General features: G+C 44.0%; 1 protein-coding gene across 4 annotated transcripts in view; it reads right to left on the bottom strand.

Moving 5' to 3' along the window:
* Positions 1–2,980: 2,980 nt before the first annotated feature.
* ncoa3 (nuclear receptor coactivator 3) overlaps positions 2,981–21,531 on the bottom strand; it is a 34,992-nt gene continuing 16,441 nt past the window's right edge. For 2 of the 4 annotated variants that reach the window (XM_050036958.1, XM_050036957.1), the window contains 22 exons: positions 19,886–19,953; positions 17,749–17,853; positions 17,316–17,476; positions 15,893–15,993; positions 15,490–15,664; positions 14,474–14,665; positions 14,216–14,302; positions 13,709–13,852; positions 12,169–12,316; positions 11,472–12,061; positions 9,567–10,549; positions 9,329–9,452; positions 8,868–9,107; positions 8,443–8,649; positions 7,946–8,063; positions 7,661–7,832; positions 6,907–7,278; positions 6,577–6,723; positions 6,223–6,466; positions 5,940–6,132; positions 5,593–5,803; positions 2,981–4,742 (listed from right to left, as the gene is read on the bottom strand). In XM_050036958.1, the coding sequence (XP_049892915.1) occupies positions 4,731–4,742; positions 5,593–5,803; positions 5,940–6,132; positions 6,223–6,466; positions 6,577–6,723; positions 6,907–7,278; positions 7,661–7,832; positions 7,946–8,063; positions 8,443–8,649; positions 8,868–9,107; positions 9,329–9,452; positions 9,567–10,549; positions 11,472–12,061; positions 12,169–12,316; positions 13,709–13,852; positions 14,216–14,302; positions 14,474–14,665; positions 15,490–15,664; positions 15,893–15,993; positions 17,316–17,476; positions 17,749–17,834 (4,707 nt within the window). In that variant the 5' untranslated portion in view covers positions 17,835–17,853; positions 19,886–19,953 and the 3' untranslated portion in view covers positions 2,981–4,730. The remainder of the gene's footprint in view (positions 4,743–5,592; positions 5,804–5,939; positions 6,133–6,222; positions 6,467–6,576; positions 6,724–6,906; positions 7,279–7,660; positions 7,833–7,945; positions 8,064–8,442; positions 8,650–8,867; positions 9,108–9,328; positions 9,453–9,566; positions 10,550–11,471; positions 12,062–12,168; positions 12,317–13,708; positions 13,853–14,215; positions 14,303–14,473; positions 14,666–15,489; positions 15,665–15,892; positions 15,994–17,315; positions 17,477–17,748; positions 17,854–19,885; positions 19,954–21,531) is intronic. The other 2 variants (XM_050036960.1, XM_050036959.1) reach the window with 2 other exon arrangements.

Genomic DNA, 21,531 nt, shown 5'->3' with positions numbered 1-21,531 from the left:
AGAGGATTGCTAGGCAGGAAAAGTGACGTAAATGAGATAAAAGTTTGTTTCACTCCATAAAACATCCATTTAAATATGGTGTTTCAATAAGTTATCGTGTAAATCAGCAGTTTTTTACTCTCCCCCGGCACCGTAGGGGTTAACATGGCTTTGGCGAGGCGATTCGTTATAAGATTTATTCTGTCTCCCTGGTGCAATGTTTTTCCCATTTCCCTGCGGTGCGATGCGCACAGCTGCAGCCCCGGCGTGGCCAGTGTGTGATTGTGTTTGTGTGATAGCTTTGTGCCAAGGGCAGGGGAGGGCGGCGGGGCCCAGACTGAGCGGCGCCTCGGCACACCTGGGGAAGTTCAGGTTAAATAGCTCCACATTCCTCAACACACAGCTGATTGAAACATTAACAAACAGTAATCCACGGGCCAGGCCGCAGATGGGCCGGGAACCACGCCAACACTCAGAGAGAGAGGGAGAGAGGCAGAGTTGCTCACGGGGAGAGATTCCCACAGTACACTCGTATGTTCTACATTTACTATTAATATATACACATTGTGTTTTTTAGAAACACACTGCTCCAGCTGTTTGAAAGCGTCCATAATTAGCTGAACTGAATACTCAACATATACAATTCCTTAATGTTTTCCTTTATACTGTAAAATCATTAATAGCTGCGAGTTTCTAATAAAATCATCTACATGGCAGATACACAGCCTTCTTACGTAATCTGGTTGAGCTGAGGATAAAATGCAGACCAGCCTATTGTGGTCTCCATAATAAGTCTGTACGCGATATTTTATTAGCATTAAATCCAATTAGGCCCACGTCTTGGATTGGATATGTGCCTCTGTCACAATCATTATTATTATTATTTTAATCCGTCCGTCTGTAAACATGAATTAAACCTCATGTCCCTTCCTTTGACTCTCTTGTACCTGGCGCCCTCTTGCGACAGTGAAATGAATTACAGGATAAAAAGCCTGCTAGCTGGTGTTTGTGGCGATTGATATATCGGAGAACACATTAGTAGACAACAGCGCCCCCTTCTGGTATCAGTGCCATGAAAAGGTCTGTTGCTGACATAAAAATATATAGTATAACTACAGTGTTTCCATATAACGCAACTTTGTTTTACTTCACTACATTTAAAGGGTACCTATGTACAACACAAAAAAATTAGTAAACATAAACAAATCTCTCCCAAATCCAAAAATCAGAGTGCTAAAGCTCAAATCTGTGATGTCATCAAGTGTAAAGTCTCATCTGAATATGAAAAAGAAAACAAACAGTCTGTGGGTCCACAAAATCAGGCTCCTGCTAAGAATCGTATGCCTCCGAGCATGTTCTCCTGACAGTTGTGCATTGTTAAACAATGACATCACACTCATGCATCAACAATGCTGGAATGTTGCAACAGGAAGGAGTCACGGCAGAGAGGACAAAATGGTCTAGATGACAGGAGTGCAGCTTGAAATGTCTGTAAGATGATTATTACAAGTAAGAGTAAATAAAACAGCAATATCATAAAATATATTTCAATGCAACATGGGCTTAAATTCCGGAGATGACATGTATTTAACATTCAAGTGCCACTGCTTCCCAACCAGACAGCATGTCCATTACCAGGAGTAAAAATCAAGAGGTAACTAAGTACATTGAATGTTAGCACTGTACTGAACTACATTTGAGGTATTTGTTTTGTACGTTATTTGAGTATTTTCATTTTATGAAATGTATATTGGAAAAATATTTTACCATGCATTTAAGATAGGATCAGCATGTTACATCAGTGTATATGTAAGTTAAGAGTCTAACTAATTAGTGTTTCACATGAGTTGTTTGGAGTTATACTTAATAGAGATTTACCCCCTAAATGTGTCCGACCCTTTCATTTAAATAACTGTTTAAGACCAAAAGGGATGTAATATGCAAAATTTCATTACAAAAAGTTAAACTACCAGATATATTTATTTGTAGCAGAGCTTTGTTTTTTCTTCTTTCCAACTCCACAGATCATTTCATGATTCCCCAGATGTGTGCTGTGACCTAAAGGCGGGGCCCCACCTTTGGAAATCACAGGATGAAAGTGCATTCAAAATAGCTGTTTGTTTTCATTTTTCTGCAGATTGGCTACTTCTATTTTTTTTTCTTAGAGGGGGAGCAGACACACACACACACACACACCTATACAACCTTTATTTGGCACAATTAACACCCATTTTAGTCAACCTATATATGTGGGTGTTGGCATATCTGTATGCATGCATGAGTTATATATGCAAATATAAATATTTGTGCTCATACATGTATGTATATGTGGATATATATGTAGTAAATTTTTTTACTTTTTTTTGTTCCTTCTTTCTGTTTTTCTAACCCGGTGTATAAAATACAAAAAAAATTAAAATGATATTGTATTGTACACTTTGTCGTTGCACAGATTCACATTTATTGCAATAAAAGTAAGTTAAAAAAAGACTTCTATTTTAAGGATATTTGCTAATAATACTTAGGCCCTTTCTCTGAATTTTGAATACAGGACTCTTGCAAGTAATTGAGTATCTTTACAAATACTGCTAGTATTACTTGGGTAAACAATCCAAGTACTTCTTCCACCACTCTGCCTCAGAGTATCACGTCTCTTCTCAAGTACTTATAAAAAGTTCTGTCACGATTTATATTTAAGGATGCCTCTTCCATCACTGTCTGTGTAAGCCCAAATACATTAATTGTATTCAGGTTTTCTTCATTACAACACTAAGCAGAGTGTAATATCTAAACTCAAATCAAAGCAGCTTTTTTTTTCCTGACAGAATATTAAATTTAAAAATGGAAATGGGTAAATTCCACATTAGCATCTTGCAATAACCTGATGGCAGCAGCTCTCATCAGCTTTGTTTAATCAGAGTAATTACTTCGTCAGTGCAACAGATAGTAACTGTTATAGAGTTAGAGTCAGAAGACAAACACAGAACCAGAGCCAGGAGTGTTTAAATAGAAATTTGTATTTACATCAATATCAACATCAACAGAAAAAAATCTGTAATATACATCCTGTAAAATGACAGCTTATCTTACCTCCAAACAAAAAAACACAAAAACAAACCAAACGATCTCTTGCCTCTTTTTGCACTTCATTCAAACTCTACAAAGTTCCTGTTTCCTGAAGTAACAAAATCTGGACACAAAATGAAGTTGTTTTCCTGAAAGATAGAAGAGATATTGATATGTCTTGAGGTGGATTTCATTCCATTGGTATTTCTCGTTCACAGCAAAAACATGCTTTGTTTTCTCTGGATGTCGAAACGTTCTGCTGTGGGGTTTGGAGTTTCCAGTCCTCTCCGCGCTGCACTGATAGCCTCCCACTGTGGAACAACTTCGCCCCGTGCTCCTTATGCTTACAGTACAAAACCATCAAATGCTTTTACAGATCCATGATATGTACCCATTTACCATCAGACTAATATAACACATATCATAAAAAATGTACACCAGAAAGCTCAGAAACTATACAGAGATGTGGAAAAATATCTTTGGATTGCGCATGTTGAGAAGGTAGATTCAGCGAGCTGAGTATAACAGTCAAAAGAAGATGGTGTAAATAAAAAAATACACACAGACACAGACAGAGCTGGTGGGAGAACACTGCAAGGACCAGGCGTGTTGGTGCGCCGAGGAGTTCCATACAGCTCACCTCACGCAGAACCCAACAAAATCATATTTCATGTCATCGACTATCCCGACAGAATTCACTTCCGCCACCTTCCGATAAAACCTCTGACAGCGTGAAAGCTCAAACCTTCAACTCATCAGATACTTGTCACAAGTAAAAGTGCCTCGCTAAAACATGAAATACATGACGTATCGGAAAATTTAAAAAATACAGCATTCGGAAAACGACAAACGAGGGAAGGAAACCCCAAACACACCTGCAATACTTGCAAGGGCATTAAAAAAAGAAAGCAAATCAACCAAATCAGTATTGACCTATGGGACACAAAAATACAACCAGGTCTCATACTTTGTGCAATAATGGGCCTTTAAAAAGCACGTCTGATATATTTTGTAGAATATTTACAATTCATATTCACAGAGGACATTTGAGACATCTAATACTGCAGTACCATTTGTTTGCTTATAACAGGTGTTACGATGCTCAGTTACAGTCTAAAGCGTAGAGGCAAGAGTTATTGCTCCAATCTGCATAACATAGTAAACTGTGCTTATAGCTTCCGATGACTTCAAGAATGAGGCGCATCCAAAGGATAAGAAAGAAAGAAACAAATAAAGAAACCCATTGTTGTGAAGGCATTGAATCTCTAGTAAGGCTGTAATGATGAAGAAATATTGCATCGATCTTTGTTCCACACAGAAGCCTCCAGGTAAAGTGCAGCCACAGCTAGTTGTACCATAGTCCCGTTCTGCAGCCTGGCCGTGATGCTGAATGCTGCCCGACAGCTCCCACGTAACTCTCGTCAACACACACAAACATGCGCTCACCCATATACAGGGATGTTTTGTTTGTCAGTCACCTTGACAGAGTTACAGTATGTGAGTCTGTCTTTGTCGTTCACTTCCTCCAGGACGAGCAGTGTGTTGTGCTGAGTCTCCTGCGTCACCTTTTATGCTGGAGAACTCCTATGTGTGTGTCTTTGTGTGTGTAGGTCCGGCTCTTTTTGGGGCTCGGACCACTCTGCCACAGCTGAAAGGCTCCAGATTCTGCTGTCAGCTGCGAGTCTTCAGCAATACTTCTGCAGAGAGAAAAACAGTGAGATGTGCAAACTCTCCTACAGGTTCTGAATTTTGCTGTACATGTCTGATATCTCCACTGTGTGTCAGGGGGACATATTATGCTTCTCCATATTTTGTGTCTTATACACAGTGTTACAATAAAGGATGTTCATCATAAACGTGGCTTCAGTTTTACATAATGAGGTAAACATATGTAGAAGTAATCCCCGTGACCAAAAACCTCAGGCGACAGACTGTTTTGAACACTGCTTTCAACAGTTTTTTTTTAAATTCTGTCTACAGTATGATGTCATAGCATGCTGGATTTCTTTTTATGGTCATCTGCTCCAGGCACGCTGCTGCAAGTGTTTAGTATGTAGCCTCCAATGCTACATGCACATGCTAATATCATGGATACCTGATCTTGGTTACTGATGTTATAAATTTCGTAGCATATTCCTGCTGGAACGTGTCTGGTTGTGTTTAGAAGCTTTTATTGGTGATTTCTCTCTGTTACGACACAGACTTTGGCTTTTGTTTGATGTAAGAAAAAATGATGCTGCACATTTGCGATCACTCGTTAGCACAGTTAGCCTGTTATATTGTGTGAATATCACTGTCTCTCTGGACGTCCCGCTGAACCCTGTTCTCAAACTCTATATGGAAAAACAAGGAACGAATAATCAACTATTCGTATTGAACAGCCAAATCTGATTCGACGTACATAATTCTGAGCTGGTGCAGCCCTAAAAACATGTTCTTGTAGAAACCTTATATGAACCTGAAAATAGGCGTAATAGATCATCTTTAAAACATCTGCTGACCCTCATGCAAGGCTACTGAAGTCCTACGTGTCAGTATATTACCTACCTGATCAGGTCCCATTGGCATTCTGCCCATTCCCATAGGGTTCATGCCTATTTGGCCCTGCATCTGGCCCTGCCTCTGTCCTGGCATTTGGCCCATCTGTCCCGCACCAGCCCCGCTGACAGGCCCGGGTCCACCCATGGAGCTGTTCATCATCATGGGTCCAAACTGGCCCTGGTTGCCCTGCTGGGGGAACTGTTGCTGGGGGTATGTGCTGGAAAAATAAAACAAATTTTGTTTGACACAAGTCATTTACCTCTGCATATTCAGAAATATCACATGAGGAAAAACATTTCTGAGTATGGTGCTAAAGTGGTGATGATTAAAGAGAGAAGCCTGATGCTACATACTTGTTGCGTGGCATGCCGCCCTGTGGCCAGCCTTTCATGTCCCCAGACGGGTACATGGGCCCTCCCTGTGGATTGCCCTGCATCCCCTGCATCATGGTGTTCTGAGGAGGACCTCCCATTCGTCCCTGCATCATGTTTGCTGGTGGGCTGCTGCCTGGGGCCATGAATGATGGGTCCCCCTGCTGGTTCATCCCTGCAAGAACAACAACATGAGAACAGTGATGAGTGTGAAACTTGAATATCCAACAGGAAATGACACAGAGCTCCGCCTCAGTCGACTCACCATAGTTACCTCCATAGTTGAAGCCCTGCTGCCCAGGCTGGTTTATAGGGGGGCCTCCCATGGGACTGTCCATGCCTCCTGGTGCGGTGACATTTGGAGGAGGGCTGAAGCCTCTTGCTGCCGCCTGTCCCTGCCCCTGCTGCTGTTGCTGCTGCATCAGCATCATCATCCGCTGCCTCCTCATCTGCATGGTCATCATCTCCCTGCTGCGCTGAGCCATCATCTGGGCATTCAGGAAACCAGGCTGCAGACAAACAAATACTTTGACCTTCACTCTACAAATGCTGACTTGAGTGAAATTAAAAAGTGGCAAGTGAATGCACACTACATTAGATGTGGGGAAACCAGACTGACCTGACCACCCATGCCTGCAGGCTGCATGCCTGGTTGCATGCCAGGCTGCATGCCAGGCTGCATACCAGGTTGCATGCCTGAATGCATTGCAGGGTTTCCTCCGGGGGCATGTTCCATCTTGATGCCTTGTCGGGTCTGGTTCATAAACTGCCAGATGAGACGAGATGGAGACAATTATATATACCAGTTTGTTTTTATGTTCACTATTGACACAGAATCCAAGAAGCTACTGACTTCTACGAAGACACAAGCGGACCTGCTGTATCATAAATTTAACAATATAGATGTGTGTGTGTGTGTGTGTGTGTGTGTGTGTGTGTGTGTGATCACCTGCTGTCCTTGCAGTCTCTGCTGCAGCTGCAGTCGCAGAGGTTTGGTGGCAGTCATCATGCGAGGTCGCATCATGTTTGCACGGGGGTTGCCCATACCAGCCATTCCCGCCATGCCAGGAAAGCCCCCTGTCTGACCCACTTGATTCATCATGGGGTTGAAGCCTCCAGGAGACTGGCCCTGCATCGTGTTGCCACCATAACCAGGCTGCATGCCCATAGAGGAGGGCCCTGGGGGCCCAGGGTAACCTTGGTTATACATGGGTTTTTGGTCCATGCCTAAGGAGGAGTCTGGCCCTGGGAAAGACTCTGAAGGCGGGCGCTGACCCTGGCCTCGCTCTGGGCCCTGTTGGTTGCCTTCAGGTCCATGGGTCTGGGGTAAATAGAAGTTTCATGTCATGCTAGTTTGAAAACATTGACTTTAGCTGGATAGAGGTGGATGTAATTAGACAACTGACAGAGCACTGACATAAAACACATAAATATTAAACAACAGCGAAATAATTACAGGTATCACAACAGGCTTACAGATTGGTGGTGCAAGAAGCTACAAAAAATTGGGAGCTAACTAACATTTACTACAAGTTGAGGATCCACATTCAAATCACAAATCACACTGTCTAATTAGATAATACAAATTCATCTTCAATTGAATATTAACTTGAATTACTATTGCTACTTGTGTTACTATTTCCTGTTGACAAAATGAGTATATGTAATACTGTATATGATGTATACTGTCGTGAGTCTTGTACCTGTCCTACTATTTCAGGGATGCCAAGGGCTCGGTCTATCTCCTGCAGAGCAATGACATCAGTGGTATTGAGCAGAGAGTCCAGCTGGTCAAGAAGTGCCCGTTCATCACTTGGGCCCTCACTGTTGACCAGGGGCCCCAGCAGCTCCTCCAGGGGGTTCCCAAACTGGTCCCTAACACAACAAATGATAAAGAAATCACTTAAAGACAATATTAACGCCATCTTCTGAAGTTACGGTCTCAGTTGGAAAAAATTTAGAGGGATAGGGTTGTGTAAAATGTTAACCTGTTTTTGTTACTCTGCGGCCTGTCCATTCCCATGGGAGCATCTGGCCAGGAGGGGGACTGAGGTGGGGGTCCATGTCCACCAAACGGGCTCATACCCATACTGGCTTCATTGTTACCTGCAGAAGTGAAGATGTGTAGTGTATGCAGAAGTGAAGATGTGTAGTGTATGATTAATGTAGAGTGGAAACAATGACTACTTTTACATGCAATCGGAGTATGAACAGCTGCATGGAAAGGGAAATATTAATAGACTATTAATTTTTATTAGCTATGTAAACAGTTCAGTAAGAATATCATCTTTTTCAGAATATAAGTGAAACCTGGAAAATTTCTTGCATGGACACATCAACAATGAGTCAAATTATCCACCCGGTCAATTCAACAGAAAATGACTCCAACTCAGATATTTAAATTACTCTACTATATTAGGTACCAACAAAGTACAAGCTCCAAAACATGCAGCAGTTACAGTTACAAACACATCATGTGACATACCCATATCCATGAGTTGCTGCTGCAGCATAGACCTGGTCTTTCCAGGTACACTGTTGGAGCGGTTGATCATGGGTCCTCCCATTGGACCGGAACGACCCATGCCAGGGTGTCCTGGTCCGGCCACAGGGCTGCCACTGGACCTCGGCATCCCCCAGTCCCCTGGTGCTGACATGGGAGGTCGCTGCGGCATTCCTCTGCCCATACCTCCTGAAAAACACAAAGAGCACAAACATTTAGTGTTTGTAAGCTCAGCAACACAGTGAATACTGGACCAAGAGCTTCTGTACTTTCAGAGAAAGTGGGTTTAGCTGACAAATTCAAAGAAAGTAGCATTGAGAAAACAAAGATGTCTGCTCTGATTGACCCAGGTCCTCATAGAGAGCCAGGCTGTCTGGGGCATGCTAAGAAGTAAGTGTTTAAGTTACTTGTTGGATTGCCCCGTGGTGGACACACACCCATGCCCCCTGGAAAGCCATTCGGGATGGGTCCAGGCCGGATTGGCGCATCCATCTTCTCCTGTTTGACCAACGTGGGACAGGGGACGTTCCGTCTGCCGGCGAGCCCACCACCTACTGCTACCTCTCCACCCATGGGCTTAGCATCCATGGACAAGGCTCTTTGATAGACACTACGCTGAGCTGGAGGCATTGGGCCTCTATCCCCATCTGAAACACACACAATACCAAAGTTAGGTCTAAGGTTACGACTGCCACTGACAAGGAAGCATCTACAGTGTGACACTTTATGCAAGACTCGAGAAATTATTAGACATGCCAAGGCTGCTATGATTGTCATGCTTACGCTTCTCTGTTTTTACACATTAAGCACCTTTTTGCTGCCTAGTTAGACCTGATAACATGATACTCAACTAGACGAACCGACTTACCATGTAAACTTTCAGGCATATTTCCCTGTTTGTTTCCTACTTCCTTCCCCGCTCTGGAGTCTGGCTCAGGGTAGAAGCCAGAGTTGTTCCTCGGGACACCCAGAATGGTCTCCAGGGTCTCCGCCTGAACCACAGAGACACAAGAATGATAAGACAACAGTGTTCTACTTCAGATTTTAAATTACATTAAATGCATAAATCAGGCATAACAAATTGTTATACTGGGCAAAAGCCTTACCTCATCAGATGGCTCTATCTTGACTTTGCCATCCATGCAGTGGGGGTCTGAGCTGGTGACCCCTGAACCCTGAGCTCCTCTCCCCTCCAGCTCCTCCAGCTTTGGCTTGATGTCTCCACCTTCTTTAGAGTCATCCTTATTGAGGAGGTAGTGCAGGAGGGCGTGGGGCTTCTCCTTCTTAGGGCTGTGCTGCTCCTGCTTTGATTCAGATCCCCTAACCCCTCCAGTGGCTGCGGGCTCCGATGTCTCTGAATCCAGGCTGCTCTTCCCAGTGGCCTCGGCTGTGATACGAGCTACCTCGTCCGGAGTGTTTCCATTCTGCAGAAGCTTGTGGAGGATCTTGTGCTTTGCCTGCAATGACTGACTTGTCAAATGTCCTGTGCTGCCAGAGGAGGACACAGTGCTGTGATTCCCGCCTGTAGAGGAGGACACTCCTGTTGACGAGGAGGGGCTAGTGACACCGGCTGTTCCGTCTTTAGCCTCCGGCGTAGAGCTGGGCCCGGAGCTCGGTGTGTGATTAGGTGGCACCAGCTCATCTGTAGGGGAGGTGAGGAGCTGCAGAAGCTTCTTGTGGCACTTGGTGTCAGGGACTCGTCGGTTGGGTTCTCCCCCTGCCGGACCCGTCTCTCTGCTGGCCTGGCTGTCTGGCTTGTCAGGTAGGCCCTCGCTGGTGGGGGTGTGTGGGTGCGGTTGAGACTGCTGCTCTGCTCCGGCACCCAGTGAGCTGCCTGGGCTCTTGGAGTCGGAGTAGGCTGGGAGGTTTGGTTTACAGGGTCCCCCTGGTGCTTGGTTGGTGGAGTTGATGCTCGGGGAGCTGTCAGGCTTGTGATGGGGAGGAGAGGTGAGGGGTGAGGGCATAGGATTGCCTACTCCCTCACTAATGGCTTGGAGGGCATTCAGGGAGCTGCTGGAGAATGTGGTCCCTCCTCCTCCTCCGCCTCCAGAGTTACCAGGGTGACTGGAGCCCATGGGAGAGTTCATACCTGCAAAGGACACAACCAGAGACATGTCATCAATGTATGAAGTTGATCTAACTTCAAAGCGAGGAATCTCAGCCTGTCTGTCTGTGTGTAATTTGCATATCTAGACAACCTTTCAACCGATCTACTTCACACTTGGTAGGTGTATTTTTGGGGACCCACAGATGTGCAGCATCAAATTTGTTGCAATTTAGACATGTGACATGTTCAATATTAATAAACTGTGAATAAAAAAGCAAACAGGCTCTGTGACTTTGTGCCACAGTGGGGGCAGGCCATCAGGGTTCTGTAGACAGAGTCAAGCATGTCTCACTAAGTGTATTTCACCATGTTTGCCATAGTTATAACACTAATTAGGAAACCACAAGCAAAATACCTCAGCTAATTAAACCCATGATCTACTTTATAACCTATTGTTATATCACAGCAAGTGACTAATACACCTCTTTGGAAAGAAATACCTCCACTAAGTGTATTTAACCTGTCCTTGAAGCAAAAGCAAAACCAGTAACATGTCTCTGTTGGATATATGTCATTTTATAATGTTTTACTCTGTAGGAGAAGTACAGAGAGTAGTATATCACAGAGTTGCAATTTTTGTGATTTTAGGGGCCATTTATACATTATTTAGGGGTACAATGAGTTCAATATCTAAACATCATTATAAATCTATGGCTGTTTGGGGCCCAGGTGTGTTGTTTGGGACCCAAATAAGTGTAGAGCTGAGTGTGAAGTTGTTTGTAAGAGCAGTTCTGGAGAAAGCTGCATGCAGCAATACCACAGGCCAAACAATTAGCCCATTCCAAACAGCCATGTTTTCAACAGGCGCTACACTACTGACACAAATGTCACAAAAAGTGCAAGTGAAAAAGACTTTCTACATCCAATTAATAGTTCTGGAGAGTTCTATAAGTTTGGTTCTTACCTCCGGGAGAGAAAGGGCTGGCACCCATCTTGGGGCTTCCTCGGACTCTGGGTGAACCCATGACGTTGTGTGGGGGGCCGTTAATCCCTGGACTGGCCTGGGGGGGACTGGTCATTCCCATCCCGTACCCTCCACTTCCAGGTCCGCCTCCGTGGAACTGACCCATCTGCTGATGCTGGTGCTGCTGCTGATGCATGCCATGATGGCCCATCTGATTCATGGGCCCCATTTGGTTCATGGAGTTCACGGGGGAGTTCATTTGGTGCATGGAATTCATTTGATTCATCTGAGTCATTTGACCCATGTTGTTCATCGGATGCATGGAATTCATTTGATTCATCTGATGCATGGGATTCATCTGGTTCATGGGATTCATTTGATTCATCTGGTTCATGGGGTTCATGCGGTTGCCCCCAGTGTATGGAGGCACTCCTCTTTGTTGCATGTTGCCTTGTTCAGCCATGCTGTAGCCCCTGTTCATGCCCATGCCCCCTCCTGGGCCCATGTTCATCTGCTGGTTGGGGTTGTTCACACCCATGTTTTGAGGCCTCATTCCTCCTCCCTGATTTCCACGATAACCATTCGGCTCCCTACAAGGTTACACAATAACGAAAAATGAAAACAGAACAAAATATAAGCACATATAGCAAAGTGAGACAACCTTTCTTGCTGGTTGCAATTGTTAAAGCATTTGCACCTTTGTAGCAAGTGTGTGGAGAGGAAAGAGTGCGGTTCATTGGTGGTGGGATTCCTGCAGAGGTCACTCCGGGTCTGGGCTGTGACTGGGGTGCCATCAGAGAGCGAGAAGCGGTAGAGTGGGGTCTCCGCATGGCCATTATGGAAAGCTAGAGCAGAAAAAAGAGGAATTAAAGCCCTCCAGAACAGCTGATAAGAGATCAAAGCATCTGCACATTAACAACAGAAAACACTTTAAAACAGCTGCCAAGGTTGTGGCAGGGACTTGAGCTGTATTTCCACATAGTTGATATATACATGCTGTTCTGTACTGCGAGTGCTGGAGATAGTCAGAATCTATGATGCCGTGATAACACAGATGTATTTTTCAGATAACACAAAGGCATTGTAAAGGTGTTGCTCAACTAAACGACCTGCTGAGAGTTCACGTGTAGGCCTGTCACGACACTTACGCTATCAACTTAATCGAGGTTTGCAAGAATAGCAAGGTCATGATGCCAGAATAAACAGCAGGGTTTTCCTGACCATTACAAGACTGTCTGGCACAGCTCCTGAGCGTTTTTTCTTTTCACCCCACCTAAGCTAAATGAACACACAAACTACGCTCAGGCACGTTCGCTGTCATTTCTGGTCGCTCTGCTTCTGTCCTCTTGTCTGCTCTCTGTGTCGAGAGTTTCACTGTGGGCAGGGCTCAGTTCTTCCACACAAACACACATGCAGTTACCCATGCCTTTTTATTTAGGATATTTTACATTCCTTATACCATTGGCTAAATATTTTAAGAATCAAAAGTTTATTCTTCTTTCAAAGGGTGGTACTAGCTTAAATGTGCTTTTATATTATATAACATATCAGTGGCATAAGTTGGTCTTGAAATGGCAATAGTATCATTTATCGCAGTTATTGCTGGGATCACACATCAACCACCAAAGAAGTTATTGTGACAGGCCTATTCACATGTACTGCTTCATCTACTCTTTCATTCTAGCCTTCTTTTCTAACATTTACAGTGACATCTGTTAATTTGGCAAACAGGATCAGAGGCTGCTGTCTGTTTGATGAGTAAGAAGAAAGGGTGGAACAAAACTCCAAACCACATAGACTCTCACATTACACAGGAGTTACAACAGTACTGAAAATTGAATTAAGAGTTTTAAAAACTAGTGTTTTCTTTCCACCGCCCCACAGAGTGCAGAGTGTTATTCACTGTGTCTCATAATGCCTCCTGCTGTACTGGAGATGACTCATTAATGGTTTGAGCCTCTTATTCATCTAGCAAGGGCCATGTCCCACATACCAAACATTTTAATGAGGTGACTTGTGTTTTGGTACACTCCCTGCACTCTTTTGTCATTGTTGCATATCCTTCTTGACAATGCTAGCACTTGCTCTCTTGATGCCTATAATAATGGATCATGCCTTTGCCAATGTCTGTGACCATGCTTTCGTTTTAAGTAATTACATTCACATGCAATGTTGTGTTATTGATAAGTGATGGTGACATGGGAGGTTAAATGGCAGGGAGGTGCAAAATTACATACCATCTTGATAGTGCCGTTTGTAGGACCACGGTTGTCCCTCACTTCGATTGAGGAACATTTGCATGCAGCGCCTCACCAGATCCTCCCAGCCTGGACGCATCGTGGTGTGAAGAGAGGTGTTCTGTTCAATTTCAATCATCTTACCTGCAACAGAAGATGCACCACAGGGATTACACGAACGTTAATGGTTAATAGTGAACCTCTGATGTGGTGAATATGATTAATGAAGTATTTCAAAAATCTACACTGTACATCTCTAAATATCTAAAATGATGTGGTTTGAAATGTCACATTGTCAAGTCAGCACAAGTAATGAGTTCAAGTGGGGGATTTTAAAGCTGATTTTTTGACAGCATCCACCAGTACTATCTAACACAGCATTTATAACCTGACCTAGTTTGATTGTTAAAGCTAGTGTGCCTAGCAGAAACGTTCCCAAAAGTTGTGTCACATGTATACAAAATTCATACCCTTGCATCTATTACAAATGAAACAGTGGAAACTTACCAGACAGTTCATGGCGTGTGCTAAATCTCTCTGTCCTCTCCACCGCAATGATGCGTCGTGCCACACAGATCATACATGACTGCAAATCTGAGTAAAGAGACAATGCAATGTTAAGTCCTTATTTGACTACACTGGGGGAGAGAGTGGACATTCAAATATCTTGGGGGTATAGTGTCATGTGCAACATTCAAGTACAAATTGACCAATAAATACAGTAGATGGCATAGGCATACCAACAACGTCAATAATGACTTTTACCTTCTCCCTCCTCCATCATGGCCCGGGGCTGAGTGAGGGCAAAACACTGCATGGTCTCATAGCGCTGGCCCCCGGGCCGCTCTTCTGGCAACCCATGACTCTGACCATGAACAAAGTTCACCAGCATGCGACAGTTGAAGGTGTGGCTCTTTTGCCGGGGTGCCTCTCCACCCCACGATGCCCCATTTGGTGCTATGAAGAGAAATAGGCAACAGGAGAACAGATGACCGTGACTGTATGTGTGTATCCAAGAGCATTTAGATCAAGAGGTATTACTTCTAATTATACAACAGTTAGTTCCAGCTCTGCAATCTGATTGGTCGAGAGACAGTAAAACCGTGATGATATTGGAGTACAACATCACGGTTATTTCACTGTGTATGTATCACTCCGCCTCACAGCTGATTGCAATCAACAATCAAATCAAAACTGACGGTTAGTGTCAGTTAGTTAGTTGTAGGCTAATTAATTCATCCACTGTCAAACAGCCTGCGGCCTCATGCCTACGACCGAATCACAGCCGTGACGATATCACAGTACAACATCACTCCCTCTCGTGTGATATTGCTTAAGTATGAGTCAATACACTGTTTTTTTTTTTGTTTAAGGAAAATCCTACATAGCATATCTTATATGAAAACTCAACTCCTGGCATTTGCTTGTAGTGTTCTTAACCAGTGTTTTTCAAAATGGAAATAATGGCAGAAACAGGCAAACCAGCTTTAAAAGTGATATATTTTTCTTTTTATATAAGTGCTGTACGGTGGATCTAATTAATGTCGCTGTGAAGAGTGGTTTATGTGGATTGTGGACTGATACATTTTTATAAAAGTAACTGATAAATATTTAAAGAAATTTTCAAAGGTTACATTTGAGACTGGTATATGGTGTGGTAGGCGGGAGAATAAATGTTTAATTGGGTTAGCCCAAAGCAATCAAGCTGGGGGAAATACTGCACGATACATGTGTGAACTTGAATTAGTTTGCACCCACACATTTATAAACCCCTGTCTCACCATTAGACTTGGGGAGATTCTTGTGAAACTCCTCCTTGTCCTCGTCATGGATGATGTTGTACACACTGGTGTTGATCAGCTCCTCCTGCTTGTACTGCAGGTACTGCATCACGTTGTCTGACACAAATACGATGTTGCCCTCTCGGTTGACCACAAACAGGAAGCCATCCAAGGCCTGAGAACAGCAGGACCACAAAAATGGAGAGTGAATGAAGGGAGAGTTATCAATAAAAATAACATTATATATGCCTTATTTGGTTACTATTTTTGCCCCTCCATAACCCAGCTGAGACATTTGTATCCACTCCAAGTGAACATCAACAGCGAAGCATTGGTCCAGCATATGGAACAGCAGCTAATTAGTGTTGTTCTTCTGCCCCCCAGTGATTGTCCCCAAGCTGACCTGTAGGAGCAGCGGTCCCAGATGGTCCTTGTCAATGACCCCTTGACCAGTGGAAGACACATCCGCCTTCTGGACATCGTCATCACTGCAAGAGCTCTTTCCTGAGGACAGATGAAGCACACCACTGATGAAGAGAAATGTCCTTTTGCAACAGCTATCTATACCTTTCAATTTCTTATTTGGTACTTGTTATATCACAAATCATCTCTATGGTGTAACTCAGTTGGTACAGCTATTGTTCAGAGAGCATCACTTGGTGGCAGTGACCTTAATTTTGTGAGGAGGGCATGATGGGCATGTTTTTTGGCCACAGTATAATTGATATTATTTTACAGTATCTACCCTGATCATGCTATGATGTCCAGTTAGCTGTGGGAGCTTCTTCCTAAATATAGTAAAGTAATTTTTTAATTCTGGCCAGCAGGTGGCAGCATGAGTCACGGATGAATGATTAGCATGCCTTTCTATTTTTAAAGTCAGCATGTGTCTGAGGCTTTGTTAGATACCACTCTATATAGCAGGGCCATCTGTGGCGCGAGACACTGTGCAAGACGACAAATAGTATGACACTGGATTTAATTCCATTTCTAACGTAACTAGCTGTGTGAGCAAACAGAGCTCATTGGGTTGTGATTGACATGAAAAGGTGACACCACAGAGACTGATCGCAAAGAGCAAAGATGTGTAAACTGGGGGAGGGAAAAGGTGTGTTAAATGGACAACAGACAGAGAGGAGAAGAAAAAAAAAACAGAGGCCCTCCATCATTCCCATCCTGTAACTATGGCAACCTGGCTGCATAACACCGAGGCCAGCAGTAGCCAGCTGTGACCCTCTGGGTAGATTCCAGTATGATTGCTCTCTCTCTCTTCCTTACCCACTTAACCTCACAGATCTAATCTCATCCAAGCTAAAACAGGTGGAAGAAAATATCCTCTTTTGTGTATCAAATCACGTTGAATCTGCACAACGATTGGAAAATGGCCTAAGGACAGGAACGACTCTCTATATGGTCTGATTTCTGAGTCACCAGTGTCATTTGTCTCCCAGAGAGGAGCTCGGTTTGGCACTAACAGATACACGCTGTCACTGACAGCCTTGAGCCACGACCACCAAGGATTGGTCTCAATTACTGGTGTTCGTTTACCCCCAGCAATACAAACAGCCCAACTGGCTGTCAGTCTGAAGTGGCCTGGCCATGAACCAAACACACCACTTCATCACTGGCATCATCTGTCCTGCAGCAGGGTGCTTGACAAGATTCAGCCTAACTTAATTCTACGTTTACTCCCCATAACAAGCACAGAAAAATATGAGGACAAATATAACGATGACAAAAAAATATATAAATAAACCAGTAGTAATAATAATAATGATGATGATAATATTAATTGTGTATGTGTGTAGTGTGTACAGTGTCGGTACCTTGCTCTTTGATTTGTCTGATCTGTCTCACGGTCTCCTTGAGGATGGCACATTTGTCAGGCTTGACGTTGAAGCTGTCAATGTTGGAGAGGTTGGCAGAGATGAGCTCGGCCAGCTCCTCGATGTACTTGCTCTCCTGTTCCCTCCGACGCTTGTCACACCTGCCGGGGCGCCAAGGGGATTAGACATGTTACCATGACAACCTCACCTCCCCATGCCCCGTCCGTATGCAGGCCATACGGCCTTGGCTCAGATGCTTCAGATATTTTGCTAGCAGCAGACACACATTTGAACCAGGGGAGGTAGGGACGTTTACAGGAGGCCAGGAGGAAAGAAAGTGACCTTGTGCACTTGCTGACATTCACACGAGAAACAACAGCAGACAAAGCAGATTGATAAGTGACCGACACTTAACAGAAGTAACAGCACTCACCCTAAGCCTGGTGTGTCACAGGTGGACAGTTTACGTTTGCGGTCGGAGCACAGTGGCTCCAACGAGTTGTCTCCTACGCCACTCATCTTCAGCGCATATCAGCACCTGAAAGCAGAACACTGCACATCACATATACATGTATACGCACAGACATCTGGGTGGTGCAGAATCATCAGAGGGAACGAACCGGGACTGTGGTTTTGTAAGCTCATATGCGTGTGGTACAAACAAATCAAAGGATAAGTGTGGAATGGAAAGTGCCCTCAGCTGTCGTTTCTTTGCAAAGTTCAATCAAAAATTATGCCAAATTCAGGCAAACCTTGAAAGCTCAGTGTCAAGTTATGGGAAAAGAGAATCAACAAAATCCCCAAGCTATTGAGGTTATAAATGAAGTGACTTCCAAGGGAAGAGTAGATTGTAGATTCCTACAGATTTATGAGGGTAGACTATCCAGTTAGTAAAGCAGCCTTGGTTCCTGCTTAGTGCTTGATGGGAGTGAAATCTCATCTGTTCCACTGTGAGGAGCGACTGATGATGATGTAGTGATTTGGAGCCTCGGGGGAGATGGGTCATCCTGCGTTCAGCCAGCCTACCCGCTAGAATGATACCACTCTTCTAGCAGTGGCAACACACATACACACTGCGTATACAAACTGTTTCCAGTACACTTGCATGTTCAGACATGTCGAGGCACATTCTGTAAGAGAGATGAGCTACTGTCCCAGCAAGGCACATATTCACCAGCCTGCCTCTTTGTCTAACTGCCTTGGACTGTGTGGAGGGGAAAAAAAAACACACCGCTGAGGCTTGTGGAGCCCAGAAACAATCCAGACGAGGCTTCACAGCGCATTTCAGGGACTAGTAAGAATTTACTCTGCATTCTCCATACTAGGCTACATCCGCTCTTTCTTCCAATGGGTTTTAACTGCTGTTTCCCCCCATACCATCCTAAGACAACCCCTCCCTTCTTTCCCTCCCTCCCTGGGTGTAGCAGTCCTGGACTGAGGACCCTGCCCTTGTTTTCTTGCTCTGGCATTGCCCTGCATCTGACCCCCTCAGAGTTCACGTTAGAGGAAACCTCTGTAGCCAGCCTCTAAGGTCACTGCTCTTTCCTATTCCCACCCAGAAACACACACAAAGCCGTAGCGTGCGGCTGCACAACCAGATTGTTCCACTACAACTATCCTCGACTCTGTGTCTGCATGTGTGTATGTACACACACAAACGCTCTTAAACACAGAGTGAGCTCATTCCAGAGTGGAAAAGTATAGAACGGATGGGAGCCATTATGCAACTCCTGCTCCGCAACTGCAGGCTAGGACATGCAGCCCAGTCACCCACCACCACTACTCCTGCTAGAAGAGCACCAAGTCTCAGACAGGCACTCTGCACCATAAATCTGCACCGCATGCTTCTTGTCTGTCTACCTTTCACCACCCCTCTCTAAATCTGCCTGTCCTGCTCTGGCTGTGACTCTCACTGCCTTCCCTCCTCTCTTTCTTCCTTCCTTCCTGGTTTCTGTCCTAAGGCTCACCTCTGCAGCAGTGGAGAAAGATGACATCAGCCCTCAGTCAGCCTCACATCCTGAAACGGACAAACAGCAGAGCTGGGGGCTGCTGGGGGCCTTTCTGAGAACAGGGAATGCATAGCAGGGTAGCACAGTTTCTACTTTGGTCATGAGGAAACAATGTTGGAAACTTCTGAGCTTCTGCGTCTCTTTGCTTCATACAACTTCACCAAAACAACTATGTTCTCATGAGATTTAAACACAAGTTACTGTGTTTTCTTGTGTTCATAATCACCCTTTTTAAAAGCCTGACTGAAATCTGAAAACTGACAACGCAAGTATGCAACGCTTCTGGAGCACAGTGAGAGATTGCAGCCCACCAAAACCACAGATGAGTCTCAACAGGCCTGGCAGTACGCCACTGACCTGAATCAGCTTCATTTGACAATGTGAAACTTGCTCAGGGACAAGATGAGATATGTTGCACAAACCATCAGGCACACAAACAGCAGCTGTTCATGTGAGAAATACAACATCTCATAGTTAAAAATAAAATGGTCTGACAACAGATTGTCCACCTGGGGTGTGTGCATGAGTGTGTGGGTTTTTATACATCTACCACATGCTCACCTTGACCAGTACAAGCCCCAGTCAAGCTCCATTCAGGGTCTAGTGTCGCTTCAATGTCTCAACATCTCCTGAAAACACAAACAGGAAACAAAATAATCATTAACTGTAGTGTCTTCTGAATGTCTGGATGTCAGCATGACTGGCTCCCTATTAAAATAGCATGAGCTCTTTGTATGTTTTGCTTTCACAGAAATTCATGGGAGAAAACCTGATTTCTAAAATTGCACAGGAAGCCACAGCAGATAGCATCCTGTTTGTGTCCTCCCCTCAGCCTGTTCCACTGCGTCATCACTTCCCTTTCCTGGAAATGTGGCCACTCATCCACCCAATTTACATATTCGGTTTATCATGTTGGACCCCTGTCATCCTGGCTCCTACTCACACCTTGTATGATTGCTGCTGGCCTTCAGAGGCTTTCCAAAGCTCGGCTGATTAAAAACTGAGACAACAAGACAGTGTGCAAATGACCCCGTCCTCACAAAGGTCAGAATATGTCACCTTTCTTTCCTACCATTTTTTTTAAATTATACAGTGCTTATATATGTGACACTATGCATGTGCTATTAACCATTCTTTCATAATCTTCTGTACTTTAATACTCACAGTAAAGAAGGCCCTCTGGGGTTTTGTGTTTTCTCATCAGAGCAATTGGATAAGCTTTCATCAAAGCAACAGAAAGGGATCTCTCTTCAGCTGTCCACCAACATCTGTCTACAGTTATTCCATCTTAAAATAGCAGTGACAATATCATACTCGAAAATTATATCTTCTTTCTAACCACGTTGTATTGTCAAGGGACAAGTCATGGGGTCTCTACACAAAAAGTGTGAGGGGCCGGCCTTTACTGTTTGGGTACAAACTGCTCCTAAAACCAGTAACCTTTGGCACCATCATACTACTGCCACAGATAAGCCTGTCAGATGTCCTTTCCCTAATGAAATCTAACAGTAAACACACTGCTACAAACTACAGCTACAAAAACACTTGTGTTGCTTTATATGGCAGCTTTGCAAGTAAAAACACATGCTGATGTAAAACACAGGAACAGATCGGGCTTTATACTACTCAATATAGCCAATCCCAATCAGTTAAAAAAATGCCTCAATCGAGATCGGACTGGGACATCCCCAGTTTCAGTTTTGCAACTTCTTTAAATGCCACCCACTCCTACACACTTGACCTTTAAGATTCACTGACAAAAAAAAAAAAAAACACCCCACACCTGGTGTTCTCTAACAATGTGCTAAACAATAATTACAGATTTAAAACATTAAAAAAAATGGATAAATGTTTTAACTCCTAAAAAGACAAAACAAACTAGATCATGATTTCTCCACTCAGTGTTATACTTTGTAGTCGAAAGTCTAACTCACAATCATCACAGCCACACATCGCTAGTTGCAAGCCTGCAACCTACTCTGCCCACAGTTTGTGTGTGTGTGTGTGTGTGTGATCCTCCACCACAGACCACTGATCACATCAGTCCTAAACGCAGGGCTGCTACTGAGCTAATGCTGCAGCTGAATAATTTAACACAGAGAAAGAGAGAAAAGCGCTCCCCTTCCGTCAACTGTCCAAACACAGTTTAATAATTCTGAGCCGATTCTTATGAACACCAAAACAACAAATCAACAATTCACAGAATA

This window comes from Epinephelus moara, chromosome 24 (assembly GCF_006386435.1).
Source record: "Epinephelus moara isolate mb chromosome 24, YSFRI_EMoa_1.0, whole genome shotgun sequence".
Taxonomy (NCBI): Eukaryota; Metazoa; Chordata; class Actinopteri; order Perciformes; family Serranidae; genus Epinephelus; species Epinephelus moara.
The sequence above is the reverse complement of the archived record's forward strand: the minus strand, read 5'-3'. Positions and strand labels throughout refer to the sequence as shown.